The sequence below is a fragment of the Dendropsophus ebraccatus genome, chromosome 8 (assembly GCF_027789765.1).
Source record: "Dendropsophus ebraccatus isolate aDenEbr1 chromosome 8, aDenEbr1.pat, whole genome shotgun sequence".
In the NCBI taxonomy this organism is placed as follows: Eukaryota; Metazoa; Chordata; class Amphibia; order Anura; family Hylidae; genus Dendropsophus; species Dendropsophus ebraccatus.
In genome coordinates, this window is record NC_091461.1 from 101,367,630 (window position 1) to 101,384,054 (window position 16,425).

Consider the following 16,425-nt stretch of genomic DNA (forward strand, 5'->3'; position numbering starts at 1 on the left):
AGAAATAAGTTACAAATCTATATAACTTTCTGATACCAGTTGGTTTGAAAAAGTGAAAAATAAAAAAAATCTCCGGAGTACCCTTATGTGTCTTCCTGTACAGACGGCTAAGACTGTCTTTATTAACACCACTACTTGGTTGCTGGAGGTCATAGGCCTGAACACATCGTCAATCCCCTTCCCATATACAGTTGGTTAAAGCATGATAGTCTGAAAGCTGAAGTTATCGCCTCCATAGTGGTCAAGATAAGTAGAAATAGCACTAACCATCTGAATTTCCCTTTCAATGACTTCCTGTTTGTGCATAGATATTGTGATGGGGATATAAGCATCTCCCGTCTTATCACAGACTATATCCTACAATATGAGGGAGGCGACCCCTTCCCTATGAAGAGAAGAGTCCAATGGGAGCAGACACTACATTGACAGCCTACTGCACAATATCCCATGAACAATCTCCATACTGGCATGTCAGATAGGACCAGAGAGGCTGTAGTTACAGCACGGAGGGCATCCATCCCGGGGGGACTAACCTTGCTGAAACAGCGACAGCGTCAGTGAGGTAACAAGCAGGAACAGGGATCTGATGGGAGGAAAGTGCGCCGGCTCATTGGCGAAGATATGAACCATCTAAGGGAGAACAAAACAAGTGCACATTATGTAATTGGACAAGATAAAGGGGGCGGGGGATTATATATTATATATATATATATACATAAACACACACTGTATGTGTATATACACATACACACACACACCTGCCACTGACTTGTCTACATCCCCCACTGACTTTAATGGAGCGTGTCTGTGTATATACGGCAACCTCTTGTCTGGAACTGGATACTGGCTGACCCATCAGGTTAGCGCTTGCTTTGTACTCGTTCCCTGCTTGCTCTATGTGCTTAGAGCTGCTTGGTCAATGTTTAGATCGTCCAGTAAGGGTGTTATTACACGGGCCGATTGGGGCCCAACAATACCTGTAAACGAGCGCCGATCTGCTAGATCGGCCCTCATTTACTGGGCCTATTACACGGCCCGATAATCGTTTAACAAGGGCTGCAGGGACATCATTACCAATGTCCTTGCAGCCTTTGTTTAAACTGTAAACATACCTATCCAGGCTGCAGGGCTCCTCTTCCTCTGTGCTTCTCCCAGAGTCCTGCGCGCTCCAGCTTCACAGCGGCTTGTCTCAGCTGACAGGCTGCTCAGCCAATGACTGGCCACGGCGGTCCCGGCCCGTGATTGGCCGAGGGGCCTGTCAGCTGAGGCAAGCCGCTGTGAAGCTGGAGCGCGAAGAACTCTGGGAGAAGCACAGAGGAAGAGGAGCCCTGCAGCGTGGATAGGTAATGTATTCCTCTTTTCATATCGTCAGCTGCGCACCGCTATTGCACGTAGCGGTGGGCGCCCGATGATTATAGGTCAGAACCTATATCAACGATCAGCCGATGACAACGATCACCGGCTGATCATTGTCTTTATTACACAGAACGATAATCGGCTGGATAGGGCCGATTGGGGCGATTATCGTTCCGTGTAATAGTACCCTTAGTCTGCTGCCGTCTCTCCTGTTGCACGGTGTGACAAGCAGCAGGCTGTCTGTCACTATTGTTGTCGGGATTTTAGTACATGCTGAAAGTACGTCCCATAATTGTTTCATGTAATAGGGCCCTAAAGAGGTTCCAGAGTTCAGCCGCACCCCACTAAACTAACTTCACAAGTTTTGTATTACAGGGGACTGTTTTTGTTCCCCTTGGGATAAAGCACTTACCTGCCGTGTCAGGTCAATGGCAGACGCTTGTGGAATTGTACTATACATCTGGCCCAGCATCTCACATAACTGAGGCACGATGGGGGCAAAGTCATCCAGTAATGTCTTCACTGATTTCTCAAATATAGTGCACACTGCCTGCAAAAGTAAGAAGAGGGGGTGAGGACTAAGGAGATGAATGCCCACAGAGGCAAAAGGGCCACAGATATGACTAAGTTCAGTATGCTGCAATAAAAATCAACGTAAGCCACGTAGAATCATGTGATGCAACATTAATACCAAGAGATCTCTGGCTACGACCCCTTTTTTTCAAACCGCCTAGGGGGGGATGGTTGAAAAAAAAAAAATACATCCACTTGCTTCCCCAGCTCCAGCGCTGCAGTCCACATTCCTTTACTCTGGTCCCCTGATGTCCTGATCTTAAGAACAGACTTGGGACATAACGTGGCAGGTCAGCTCAGCCATTCAGTGGCAGAGGCAGAACACGGCTACAGAGGCTGAATGGCTGAGCGACCAGAAATCGGCTGGACATCGGGGACCAGAGTGGTAGCATGTGGGTGGCAGCACTGGAGCCGGAGAGGCAAGTGGATGTTACTTTTTTCACCCACCCCCTCCCCGTTTAGAAATAAAATGGTGTTCTCCTTTCTAACACAAGGTTACCAAAGATAGTAATCCCTATGAGTGAAAGCAATCACAGTTTCTCACACTTACCTCCACAACCTGGGCGTCATTCAGCCAAGTGCTGAGAACTTTTCTTATCAGCTGGAAAACCTGCTGCAGAACCAGGACAACCTGCAGAGATAGAGGATATAGCAATGACATAGCAACAAATGCTCAAAGCACAGGCTAATCTATGGCTGCATTTTAGGGTTTGTTTTACAGCAAAACACATTACCCAGCCCAATTAAGATCTACAGTAAGTGCGTGCAGATGGAGGGGATGAACATACAAGTACACACAAGTATATCACATGATCACAGGGTATGGTGTCATCTGCCAAAAGGGAGATTTATAAAACTAAAGTCCAACTTGATATTTTTGCTAGTTTATTGTTTTTATATTGATTGGAAAGGGAAACTATCAGCAGGTTAGAAGAATGTAATGTCTCTTTAGCACACAGGGCTCTAAGGATGAAGGTAAGTTCCTTCACTTTATCCTCTGATTTGGTGCAATGGGGACAGGACTACCGCCCTTAGTGCCCCGTTCTGGCCCGCTCTGCTGATAATTATTAGAAGGGGCGGGTGCAGCAGAATACCCAATTACCTTAGAGATCAAACCAATAGCACGGAAACAGCACAGAGGATGAAGGGAAGAAACTTTCCTTCATCCTCAGCACCCCGTAAGCAACAGGGACATTATTATAACATGAACATAGTGGATATAGAGAATGAAGATTGAATAGGAGTAAAATTCTGGGTAACGATCAAGACTTTGCACTCACCGGGTTGGGTCCCTGCACCACTGGTAACTTCTTTACTTCTGCCGCCTCATGATCGTCATCATGGCAGCTGATGTCCAAAGTGGCAAACAAGTTGGAGAGGAGCCCAAGAATGTGGATGATCGCTAATTTATTGGAGGGATTCGGCTGCAAAAAAGAATGGTAATCAAGTCATATGGTGATCTGTATGTTAAAGAGGAACTATCAGCAGGTAAGATGAATCTAATCTGCTAAAAAAAACCTATTACGCAGGAGATGCCGAGGGTGAAGGTATGTCTGTTACTTTCATCCTCAGCGCTGTTTCCATCTCAGTCCTGTAAGACCAACTGAAGCACTGAGACACCATTGGGACCAGCCCGTCCCTTCTAATGATAATCAATGGAGCGGGCGGTATCGTCACTATGGGGGCAGGGCAGTGCTCCTAATGTTGCCCCAGTGCTCCGGGCTTATTGGACCAAAGAGTAAACTACAAACTGCACAGGAACGGCACGGAGGATGAAGCTTAACAGACATACCATCATCCTCGTCATCTCCTGTATAATAGGTGGCTATCAGCAGGTTAGATTCGTCTCCGTGTAAAAGTGATGCGCGGCTGGCGGCTCATGAGAGGGGTACTCCGAGTACAGAAAATAATAAACATGGATACTTACCTGCCCATGCTCCCCCAGTGTTCTGCTGTCTTTTCCCCACTGACACCTTCTAACCAGTTTCTGAAATGACAGGCCACTCAGTCAATCACTGGTTGGGATGCTGTCTCGTCTTGGGCAGTGACTGACTGAGTGGCCTGTCACTTCGGAGACTGGTTAGGAAGTGTCTGGGTACGGCTCCAGTCAGTGGGGTAAAAGGTCACAGGACACTAGAGGAGCATGGGGAGGGGCTGGCATGGGGAGGGGGGGTCACATAATAAACAATCACTACTTACCTCTCCCCGTGCCCCAAAAGCGCCATCTCACAGGCTCTGGGGCCCCTGCCAGAAGGTATTTTTCTCCAAGTTCCAATGTTGTCACAACCTGGGGAAGAATACTCGACCTGGCTGATGGATGATAACTGCAGTGGTGTGCTACTCCAGTCACTGACTGGCTGAGCGGCAGTCCATCAACCAGGTTCCAACGTTCCAGCTGAAGGAGATCCCGGAGGCCGGGGGAAAGGGGGGGGCAGGCCTGGAGTGGGCAAGTCAGCAGTGCAGAGGCACAGAGAGTGGTAAGTAGTGATCGTTTATTATGTTCCCTCCGGCCTTTGCCAACTGAAAAATTGCTGGACTTCCTTTAAAAATGTCCGTGCAGCCCTTGCCCCAAGATAATTGAGCCATGTAATAGGCTTTGTTAGCAAGCTCATCTGACGTATCGGGCATTCTAATACAACCCTTAAGTTGCGTTTCCACATATGTACGTTTTTAAAACCAAGCAAACCAAAACCCCAGTTCTCCCAATAGCCGCTCAATGTTGGTCATAATCCCGGCAACATTGTGGGCTATTGGGGAAGAACTGGTGCTGTGGCTTCCATGACATTCTGAACACATTGGTAAAGGTAGAAAATTGTGCTCATTACAATCCACATAGAGACAACAACAGAGATGGTAATGTATGTTAGAAACTCGCAGAATCAATGTTCGAGCTATACACGAGAAGCTGTACCCACCGTCTCATCTGCCAGCTTCTCCAGCTGCTGGATATACGGAGTGATAAGAGAGTGCAGATTGCTCAGAATTTCCTCCACCTGCAGCGCCGATAGCAAAAAGCCCAGAGCCTGCATGAGCCACATACACTGACTGGTCTGAAAGACAACAACCACCATGAGTTATTCCCAGTCCGGTGACACGCAGTCCACAAGCTGACACAGGGGAGGGGGGGGGGATATCAACATTACCTTGTGGATCTGTTTCAGCAGCACATCCTAGGAAGACAAAAAAAAAATTAATTAATAATCATTGATCACACAAGTATTATTCTAATTTACAACATTAAACCAATTGATCAGCGCATTGGGTAACACTGCCTTGTGCTGCAGTATTACAGAAAATCACAGCAAAATGATATCAGGGCCACAACCTACTTTAACTAACCTTGTATCTATGGTGAATATATGTAATAAAGTTGTAGTTTTTATTATACATCATTTAAACTTTGCTTACATAAAATTAGGGCTGGGCGATTAATCAAATTAATTCGATTAATTCACCCGGAATTTTAGAATCGCTTCGATTTTTTGTGAAAATAGTAAATGTGTCATCTATACCTGTACTACTACTACTACTACTACACCCCTCATCTATACCTGTACTACTACTACTACTACACCCCTCATCTATACCTGTACTACTACTACTACTACACCCCTCATCTATACCTGTACTACTACAAGTACTACTACTGCACCCCTCATCTATACCTGTACTACTACTACTACTACTACTACTACTACTACACCCCTCATCTATACCTGTACTACTACAAGTACTACTACTGCACCCCTCATCTATACCTGTACTACTACTACACCCCTCATCTATACCTGTACTACTACTACACCCCTCATCTATACCTGTACTACTACTACACCCCTCATCTATACCTGTACTACTACTACACCCCTCATCTATATCTGTACTACTACTACACCCCTCATCTATATCTGTACTACTACACCCCTTATCCACTATACCTCCACTATTACACCCTACCTAGATGGAGGCACAAAGGAGATCTCCTATACTATATGGGAGCACAGAGTGGCACATATTTGGGAAAACTACTTATATAAAAAAAACAAAACGATATTTTATTTTTTGGCCATATCGCCCAGCCCTACATAAAATCCTTAAAAAAAAAGGATTAATTCATAGAGACAAGATGATCTGTGCTACCTGGGACACCGCAACGATATTTGCAGCATAGGGAAGAAGATCATATTTGCACTCCCGGCAGATTTTTTTCAAGGTGGAAACACTGGACACTGACAGCTCAGGATTTCCCAAGGCGTGGAGGACTAATGGCAGCACTTTACTGATCATCACTGGGTGGTCGGCCAGCCATTCAGCCAGTGCCCCTATGATGAAAATAACACAATTATTACTTACAAGGCCTCATATAGCGCAGTAAACTTTTATATACATGCTCCCCCTCCAACAGGATGCCATCAAAAGACTAACAAAATAATAAGTCCACCACAATATAAAATTAACATTTGATTCAACGCAGAGTGATGTCCAGAGGAAATTAATTTCATCTGTCATTGCAATCTTAGGCTATGTTCACACCTTTTAAGAGACAAGCCATTCCGTGGCCCGGCTGGGTCACAGAACAGCCGGTCCTAGAGAAGTTGATCTTTAGCACCACTGAGTTGTGATGTGGGCGCATCCGTGTGCGAACGCATTAGAACTCCCCACTGCACACAATGGAGTGTACGTCCAGAGCCGCTCGCTCCACAGTGTGCACTGATAGGGTTTTCTGCGGCCACTATTCAATGAATAGCGGCAGCAGAAAACTGACGTGTCAGTTTCTCGTAGCGCCGCTAGGGATCCCAGCCAGAGTGTATACCATGTGTATAACACTCCGTCTGGGATCCCTTAGAAGGCAGTACAAGGTTGGTATAAATCACGGCCGTTGTTCAAAACAGCAACAACGGCCATGATTAATATGAACCTTACGTTGTGTGAACATAGCCTTAAAGTGGTCTTCATAAATATGGCTGCCCGAGAGCCACATGAAACATAACGTTGGATTGAGAGGTCTGTTTATCGTGCAATTATAATATCAATGACTTTAAGCAATAATCTACCGATGCAAATGGGGCAATGATCAAACAAGGAACATGAAATCGCATCTTTTGAGCTGACCTCAAAATCATCAATAATCGTTTGCAAGTCTTTGAGTCTAAACACTGGTTGTTCGGAGAGATCAGTATTATATTACAAGATTAAAACGACTGCATTAAAGGGGAGGTTCACCCAAAAATGTTTTTGTTCAAATTAACTGGTAATTTACTTCTATAAAAAAAAAAAAATCTCAAGTCTTCCAGTACTTATCAGCTGCTGTATGTTCTGCAGGAAGTGCTGTATTCTTTCCAGTCTGGGGAGCAGAAGAGTCTTTCTATAGGGATTTGCTTCTGCTCTGGACAGCTCCTGTCACAGACAGAGGTGGCAGCAGAGACCACTGTGTGAGACTGGAAGAATACACCACTTCTTGCAGGACATACAGCAGCTGATAAGTACTGGAAGGCTTGAGATTTTTTAATAGAAGTAAGTTACAAATCTCTGGCACTTGCTGGGACCAGTGGATCTGAAAGAAAAAAATTTGGGTGAACATCCTCATTAACGACTTTTCTATCGATTTACATCTTCGGCTCAAGGTCTATCGTTTGAAAGAAAAAAATCATTGCTTGACATGTCAATTCTTTCAGTGGAGAGCCAAGGAGACTGAAGGCACCCTATACTTAACGTTAAGACACTGAAGAAGGTGGAATTCCGAACGGAGTCTGCCTATTTTTCTCAGTGTGCACGCACCCTAACGGTCCTTTTAGACGGAGCAATAATTCGCCCGGTCACACGATTAACGATTTTGAATGAACCATGTGCTTTTTATAACGATCAGCGATTAGAGGGAACGATAAGACTGTACGGAAAAATCGTTTTGCAATCGCTTAAGCCTATCTCACACATAGGTGAAATCGGTGAAAGACTGTTTACACGGAACGTTCAGCGAATTTTTTGCGAAAGATCAACGACGATTTGAGAACATGTTGAAAGTTCAAAATAAACGATTTCTCGCTCGTCGCTTGATCGTTCGCTGTGTTTACATGGAATGATTATCGCTCAAATGCGATTGTTATTGTGCAAATTCAAACGATAATCGTTCCGTCTAAAAGGACCATTAGGGTCCTATTACACGGGGTGATTTTTAACGATTGCAAACGAGATGGTTTATCATTAACCTGAAATCGTTCACCATATTACAGAGAACGATGGTCATTAGTTAGATCGTTACTATAATCGTTTATTCCTTCTAATCCCAGCAAAACAATGAACAATGTGCAATTACACTGAACGATTAGAGAACAAATGCGGAACTTGAGCGAACGAATGTGGAATTACAGCAAATGATTAGCGAACGATTAACGATAATTTTAGGTCCAGATCTAAATCAACGATCAACAACACAAGCGATTTTTTGATCATTGCCTGCAATTATACATAACGATTATCGTTTAAATTCACTAGGGCGCCTCTGGTTAAATCATAGGCAAGCTCTGGTACCTAAGTACGGCATAGAATTTTCATGTACTGTGCTCCCAATACCAGCCTTACCAATGGTGAACATCACAGTGTCTGCAAGCTGTACGTTATTGATGTTGATCCTTGGGATGAGGCCAATAAGTCCGGGGACGACATCTGAGTAATTGACATCCACTGTTTCAGCAATGGACTGAAAACCAAAGAGCAATGCTTCTGTATGCTGTAAGGAAGAAGAAGAACAGGCACTGTTAGTACACCAGTACACCATCACATTCAGGGACCTCAGAACATCTTTTTTCCAGGGTTCTAACAGTATAGTTACCCTACATAATCATTGAGGGCAAATAGTAACAACCCTGCTCCCCAGTATAGGACTGCCATCACAATCCAGGCAAGTACCCTGGGATTAAGACACAGGGAAAGCACAACGAAGGATATATAAAGTTTTGCATTATAGGCTGCAATTTCTTGCAAAGCTGTCAGACCTGTACGGGATGCGCATCAGTACATGTAGTGGTGGAGGGCTGACGGTTGATGACACTGTTAAAATAATAAAATTCATACTTACCTATTCTCCCCCCTGTATCCTGCAGTTTTTCCCTGCATACCGCTGACTCTTCAGGCCACTCAGCCAATCACTGGCTGCAGCAGTGCCCCATCTTGGCCAGTGATTGGCTGAGCAGCCAGTCACTGAACACACCAGGGAAAGGCTCCAGGACACCGGGGGACAATAGGTAAGTACGAACTTCATAATTTTTTTATGAAAAAAGCAAGGGCTGCACGATTATCAAGCCGTGTATGGGTCTAGCAGATTGGCGCTCACTTGCTTGGCAATGTCGGGCTGTCTAATACGGCCCTTGCTCTGAGCCAATATTTGGAACCACTTCCAAGGCTGCAGCAGAGATTCTGAAGACTTCACAGCTGTAACGCTCTAAAATCAGATGAAGTTCCTCTCGTTTCCCATTATACACTGGTTTACCAGGAGATAAACGGATCATCTCCCAGAGTGAGCTACACACTGTGGTTTTGCAGTCCTACCCCTCTAATGCAATTATACAGATGTGGAGCCGGTCTGTGCAGTGTCAGCAGTCCTCTGAGCGGAGGCCAGAGCGGACAGCTGTAGGTTACATTATAATATCACCTTATACAGACCCCTAAGGGAAGGAGGCGGAAGCGTTCATCACTGAGAAACTACCAAGTCAGCTATATTCAAGCTCTCTGTCCTTCAGTAACAACAATGTCAGTATAAATAAAGCAGCGGCCTACAGCGACATCTGTCACATTTCACTAATGACACTTGTGAAAGACAAATGGCAAAAAAAAAGGCCCTATTACACAGAACGATTATCGGCTGTTACAGCCGTTAATCGCCCTGTTTAATAGTACACAACTATCAGCCGACATAACCGATGTCGGCTGATTGTTGGATATGTTTGTCTTTCAACATGTTAAAAGACAAAACGACTCATATAGCAGCGATCTGCTGCCGCCTCGTGCAGTAGGAGCACCAGCAGCAGACCGCCTCTATATGCTATGGGCTACCCGGATGACCAAGCGATCACCCGGGCAGCGCCCCCGCACTTCTCTGTGGCACCCCCCCCAGCTTTCACCCGCTCGCTGCTGCCACGTGAATTGGCAGCGGCTGCGAGCGGGGAACGAGGAGCAAACAAGCTCCTCTCCGTTGCCCTGTGTAATATGGGCTTTAGTCCAAGCCTGTAACAAATCTAAAAAGGCTGAAGAAACTTATTTTACATTTAAGACAGTCTCAGTAGGTGCCAATTCTGTGCACAATTACAATTCTGCAGACTTCACAGCATAAATCTCCTAGCAATCCATTTATAAGCTTAGCTAAGCTGTTAGAGGCTATAGGATGTAACTCGGGAACAGTACAGGATGAAAAATGTGACCTCATAGTGACCCCCCCCATAGCAGAATAGTGAGCACAGCTCTGGAGTATAATACAGGATATAACTCAGGATCAGTACAGGATAAGTAATGTAATGTATGTACACAGTGACCCCGCCAGCAGAATAGTGAGTGCAGCTCTAGAGTATAATACACGATATAACTCAGGATCAGTACAGGATAAGTAATGTAATGTATGTACACAGTGACCCCGCCAGCAGAATAGTGAGTGCAGCTCTGGAGTATAATACAGGATATAACTCAGGATCAGTACAGGATAAGTAATGTAATGTATGTACACAGTGACCCCACCAGCAGAATAGTGAGTGCAGCTCTGGAGTATAATACAGGATGTAACTCAGGATCAGTACAGGATAAGTAATGTGATGTATGTACACAGTGACTGCACCAGCAGAATAGTGAGTGCAGCTCTGGGGTATAATACAGCATCAATGTAGCCTAAGTCATGCAGTGCATTAAAAAGCAGGGTCACTTTTTACTATATCACTGCATATAAACTATGATGCGCAAAAGGATAATAAAAGGTTTTAGATAAAGTACTTTAAATTATCTGCATAGCTGGCACAACGACAAAAAAAAGGATGACATAATATAATGACTCTCAGTCGCCAGGCTTACCTGCCATGAGGTGGGGTGCTCTGAAGAGGTCAGGAGGCGCCCAAGCTTATCATACAAGTTACTAAGCAACTCGGCTCCCAGCATCTCATACACATACATAAGCGTGTCCGATATGTCCACCCTGCAAGACAAGAGGAAAGAAGATGTCAGTTCAAAATCTGCAGATAGAAATGATCATGGATAAGAATTCCTCTGGACAAGACACGGGCACTTGCACCACATGGCCCGATTGCATCCGTAAACTCAAACTTCCTGTAGTATCAAAGCCAGAGCAACAACTCCACGGTCCAACCTCACCTGGTTTTACAATCAACCTAATTTGGGCTACAGTGATTTGGATGCAATGCACATTAGGATAAAGCCTCTGTACCTGTAGATTCGGAATTGCTCTTTCTCATCTGAAGACCAAGACGCATACTCATCATCAGCGGGAAACTGAGCTTTCTGCAGCAACACGTCGACAAGCTGGAAATAGACCGGGCGATAAACCTGCAAATACACCGTCTGCTTCTCTGTCTCAAGGGAGGTGGAGAGGATGTCATCCTGGAAGACAAGGCGTATTGCACATTGTGAATAGAAAGTAAAGCGATTAGTATTCTGAGCCCACTTTACATTATGATGAGAAAGATTTGTAATGATGGTTTATGTAATTACGGTATATTTAAACTACACTATATGGGGTCCCACACACCCAAGAAGACATTGCTGGCCACATCAGAACATGGGAAGTCTCTGTTTCTCATAGAAATCAATGGGCCCTAAACTTGTTTGTAAAATTGCAGATCAGCAACTACAGACAAATTTACGGAACTTGTGAACAACGCCTTAGTGTAAGGGTCCTATTACACGGGCTGATGGCGACCCGATGAATATAGTAAACGAGCGCCGATTACATGGCCCGACTATCGTTTAGCAAGGGCTGCACGGACATTGTTAGGCATGTCCGTACAGCACTCGCCCAAACAGCTAATAGTTTACCCTGTCAACGCTCCTGGTCTTCTCCTGCGCTCTGTAAGCGTCCCGACACTGTGCGCTGCAGCTTCAGAACGGCCTGCCGAGCTCACTGGCCGAGCTCAGACATGCCGCTCTAAAGCTGCAGTGCGCGGTGTAGGGATGCATACAGAGCGCAGGAGAAGACTGGGAGCGTGGACAGGTAAAGTATTAACTGTTTCTGCAATCATCAGCTGTTGGCCGCGCATCGCTATTACACGAGGCGATGCATGGCCGGCAGACGATAATTTTAGGACTGGGCCTAAAGAAACGGTCATATGTTGTCTCTATTACACCGAGCCATAATCGGCCAATTATCGCTCCGTGAAATAGGGCCCAAAATTTAAACTAGCCTAAGAATGTGCAAGTTTTATCACTGGTTATTAAGCCGTACCATAAATTTGTCATATTGTCAGACTGTCTAGCTTAGACCAACTATTTGTTGGCTTAAAGTGTACCTGTCATTATAACTTTTAAAATCTCAATCAACAGTAGATGTGATAATAAGCAAGTTTAAAATTTACTTTTTTTTTTTTTTTTTTTAATTATCATGGAAAACACAGAACTTCCTTTTTTTTTTTCCTCAAAAAACAGGAAACAGTCAGAAAACAGGAAGTCTTGTGTATCCCAGGTCATCTGAGCGCTCACAGAGAGAAGGCAGTCATGTGATTGACGGACACATTGAGCCGTGACTCTCTGTACTGGCCGGAATTCCTATGTTAGGTCTGTTCTTTTCAATCAGCACAAGTCAGAAAACTGAACACTGGACCTGGATTTCTGGTAAGTACAGCTTTGTTTTACAGCATGATAACAAAAAAAATAAATAAATGAATGTATATTGCAAACTTGCTTTATATCACATCTACACACACACACACGCACCATTACTAGATTATGTAGGGAAACATACAGTCATCATTTTTTTTGGTGTAAATTTAGGAGGAGCAACAGATGAACCACAAAACCCAGAGTTCATGAATTATGCATGGGACCTGTTATACTGAGACACATGTATCAAGGAAGAGAATACCTACCTGCAGCGTGTACCAAAATGTCAGGGTGAGGGAACTGGTGGTTTCATTGACTGGATAGTGCCCAGGAATTCCAGTGCAAAACATGATCATGTTCACCAGGGCCAGGAAGCTTTGCCAGTGATCAACTTGATCCAGGAGGGCCCTGTAAGAGAAGACACAAGGATTGACACGTGACCAGTAGCTAATGACCAAACCACCAGGGACTACAGCAGTGTAAGCTCTAAAGTGTCTACTGCACGACCAACATCTGTCCATGGAGACATGGGGATTTCTGCGGGCCAGGAGCCCTAAAAACTTAACACTGCGGGGGATTTAATTTTTTAAAGCAAAATTCCACATTTTATTGCAATTGTTTGCTGGATTATCAAATGTTGAACTACATATGTGCATTCAATGTCCTGTATCCTTTCACTTAAAGGGGTACTTATGTGAGATTCTTTTTCTTTTTAAATCAACTGGTGTCAGAAAGTGCTAGAGATTTGTAATTTAGTTCTGTATAAAAAAAAAATAAAAAATCGCAAATCTTCCAGTACTTATAAGCTGCTGTATGTCCTGCAGGAGGTGCCGTATTCTTTCCAGTCTGACACAGTGCTCTCTTCTGCCACCTCTGTCCATGTCAGGAAATGTCCAGAGCAGAAGCAAATCCCTATAGAAAACCTCTCCTGCTCTCCAAACTGGAAAGAATACACCCCTTCCTGCAGGATACACTTTTAATAAAAGTAAATTACAAATCTCTGGCACTTGCTGGGACCAGTTGATTAATTAAAGAGTAACCCTTTAAAGAAAATGGTGTCTTATATGGTCATACGGCTGTATTTCGTTTTTCCCTGCACTTACTACTGCATCAAGGCTTCACTTCCTGGATAACATGGTGATGTCACTTCCTGGATAACATGGTGATGTCACGACCCGACTCCCAGAGCTCTGGGGCTGTGGCTGCTGGAGAGGATGATGGTAGGGGGACACTGAGGGACACAGGGCACTGGAGGGACACTGAGTATCCCTCTGCCATCATCCTCTCCAGCAGCCACAGCCCGCACAGCTCTGGGAGTCGGGTCGTGACATCACCATTTTATCCAGGAAGTGAAGCCTTGATGCAGTAGTAAGTGCAGGGAAAAAAACACTTTATAAGCATTTCCTGTTATAAGTGTATATTGGTAATTTTGGGGGGGTAATAAAATACTTTAATAAAAATGTTTGCCAGACTTCTCTTTTAAAGGTGTTTCCCCCTAATTCAACACTTTGCATCAATCTTTAGTATAGGTGACATGCATCTAATTGGTGAAGTTCTGATTCCTGGGATCCTAGCAATAGTAAGAGAGATGTCCCACCTCCTGAATTTGGTGTGGCAGTCAAATGTGCATCATTCCATTTTATGGGTCTGACAAAGACAGCCTAGCGTCCTACTCAGCTATATTCATTGTGCCCATAGAGTTGAATGAAGTGGCAGCACATGTCTAGCCATTGCTTAGTTCAAATGACTCCCACCCTTGTGATCAGTATTTTGGTCCCATTCTCTTATTTACAACTTGTTACCTAGTTTATCGCCCATCATTCATGTGAGCGGTGGCTGGCACCTCGAGAGTTGGTACAGTCCCTTCTACACAGGCCAATTATCGCTCCAGGAGCGGTGCAAGAACTGCTCCTTTGGCTGATAATTGCCCTGACTAAAGGTATCAGTGATCAGCGGGAAAACGTCCAATCCCAGCTGATCGCATCTTTTGTGTAAACAGGCAATGTGCCGCCAATAGAAATATATTCAAATGGAGGTACAAATGATACAGTGATCGTTCATGTGGCCCAGCTGCTTAAATGCTGGAGCCTCCTGAAGACACTGCAAATGAGTGCTGATCTTGCCGAATGGCGCTTGCTTGCGTCTTTGCTCAGCTCCATATCGAGCCATATAAAAGTATACTTTATATAACTTCTGTGTCACAGACAGCTCCAGGGCATGTGGATTGTGCGAGACACAGAACTGATTCAGCTCGGCATCACTCCCCCCCCCCCCCAGAACTGATTCAGCTCGGCATCACTCCCCCCCCCCCCTTTAAACCAGGAATCGAGAGTGGGACGCAGCAATGCAGAGCTGAATCATGAGGTGAGAGAACTCCTTTAATCCCCTATGGGAGTTGATGGTGGGGAAAATAAAGAAAATCATTTAAGCAAAGAAAAAAATATGGCTATAAGCTTTATATTACCACCAAAATATGGATTCACAAGATCCAGCCGTGGGAATGATGAGCTTTACATACCGCGAATGGTTTTCTCCTAAAGCCACCACAATCCGGCAGATTCCATGGGAAGTCTCAATATCCCCATTCTGAACTGCTTGATGGAGCTGGTCTTGCAAGCCGAGTGCCTGAGGGATTAGTTTGAGGAGGGTATTCACATATCTGAGAAAAACAGCGAGAAAACCATTTCACACACAAAAATATAGTCACGTATACTGAGCATGAAATGCCGACCATGTCCACCTCTGGTTACTATTATAAAAGGTGGCCATAGACTGACACAGAAAGAAAAATGATACGATCCCCATTGACATCAATGATCTTAACAGTCAAACAGTAATGTATTCAGTGGAGAGAGGAAGGGTAAGTCAGACAGCAATGGCGTCAGCTTAGGTTTCTGAGAACAAAGGGGCCAAGAAGTAGAAATCCAACATGGTCAAGTCTAATGTACGAGGACCTTAAGGGGAATCTGTCAGCTGTAATTCACACAACAAACTGCTGACACTGTTAGATAGCTGTTAGGTAAGGGAGACCAATAAATGATAAATCCCGGCACTCGCTTTTGTCAATGCTTCTTCAATTTATTGTAACATAATATACGAACGCTGCACGCGTTACGACCCTCCGGAGAAAGACCGGAGGGTCGTAACGCGTGCAGCGTTCGTATATTATGTTACAATAAATTGAAGAAGCATTGACAAAAGCGAGTGTCGGGATTTATCATTTATTGGTCAATTGTTGTTGCCACGAGCACCGCGCCACTACAAGTGCTGGAGTGCCGGTTGATATATACAGAGAGGTAAGGGAGACCCACAGGGAGTGTAAACTATCCTCAGGGGGGGTCCTACCTCCATGGGGGCAAACCATCCTCTGGGGTGTCCTAACCACAGTGGGGCAAACTATTCTCAGAGGGGTCCTAACCCTCCTCAGTGGGTACTACCTACAGGGCAAACATTCTTCTGAGGGGTGTAGGGGGGGGGGGGGGGGGAGTCAAACCAACAAGGGGCAAAACTATGCTCTGGGGGATCCTACCCCTATTGTTTCAGAGCCTAGAGGTGGGAAAATAGAGGGAAGTAGCAAGAAAAGTGCGGAGCCCAATATGTTTATCTGGCAGGTTCTGCAGAGATGAAATATGGCTAGAAGAAATAGTCAGGACGGTCTGGGCCAGATGGAGTGTAAAAGGGAAATAA

At 44.8% G+C, this 16,425-nt stretch overlaps 1 protein-coding gene across 3 annotated transcripts in view; it reads right to left on the minus strand.

Annotated features, from left to right (window-relative positions):
- IPO13 (importin 13) overlaps positions 1-16,425 on the minus strand; it is a 40,814-nt gene that overhangs the window by 10,014 nt on the left and 14,375 nt on the right. For all 3 annotated transcript variants that reach the window (XM_069981264.1, XM_069981265.1, XM_069981266.1), the window contains exons 4-15: positions 15,257-15,397; positions 13,005-13,146; positions 11,351-11,523; positions 10,981-11,101; positions 8,509-8,656; positions 6,070-6,251; positions 5,073-5,099; positions 4,845-4,979; positions 3,210-3,353; positions 2,480-2,560; positions 1,769-1,906; positions 534-630 (exon numbers count right to left, since the gene is read on the minus strand). In XM_069981264.1, coding sequence (XP_069837365.1) covers positions 534-630; positions 1,769-1,906; positions 2,480-2,560; positions 3,210-3,353; positions 4,845-4,979; positions 5,073-5,099; positions 6,070-6,251; positions 8,509-8,656; positions 10,981-11,101; positions 11,351-11,523; positions 13,005-13,146; positions 15,257-15,397 — 1,529 coding nt within the window. The remainder of the gene's footprint in view (positions 1-533; positions 631-1,768; positions 1,907-2,479; positions 2,561-3,209; positions 3,354-4,844; positions 4,980-5,072; positions 5,100-6,069; positions 6,252-8,508; positions 8,657-10,980; positions 11,102-11,350; positions 11,524-13,004; positions 13,147-15,256; positions 15,398-16,425) is intronic.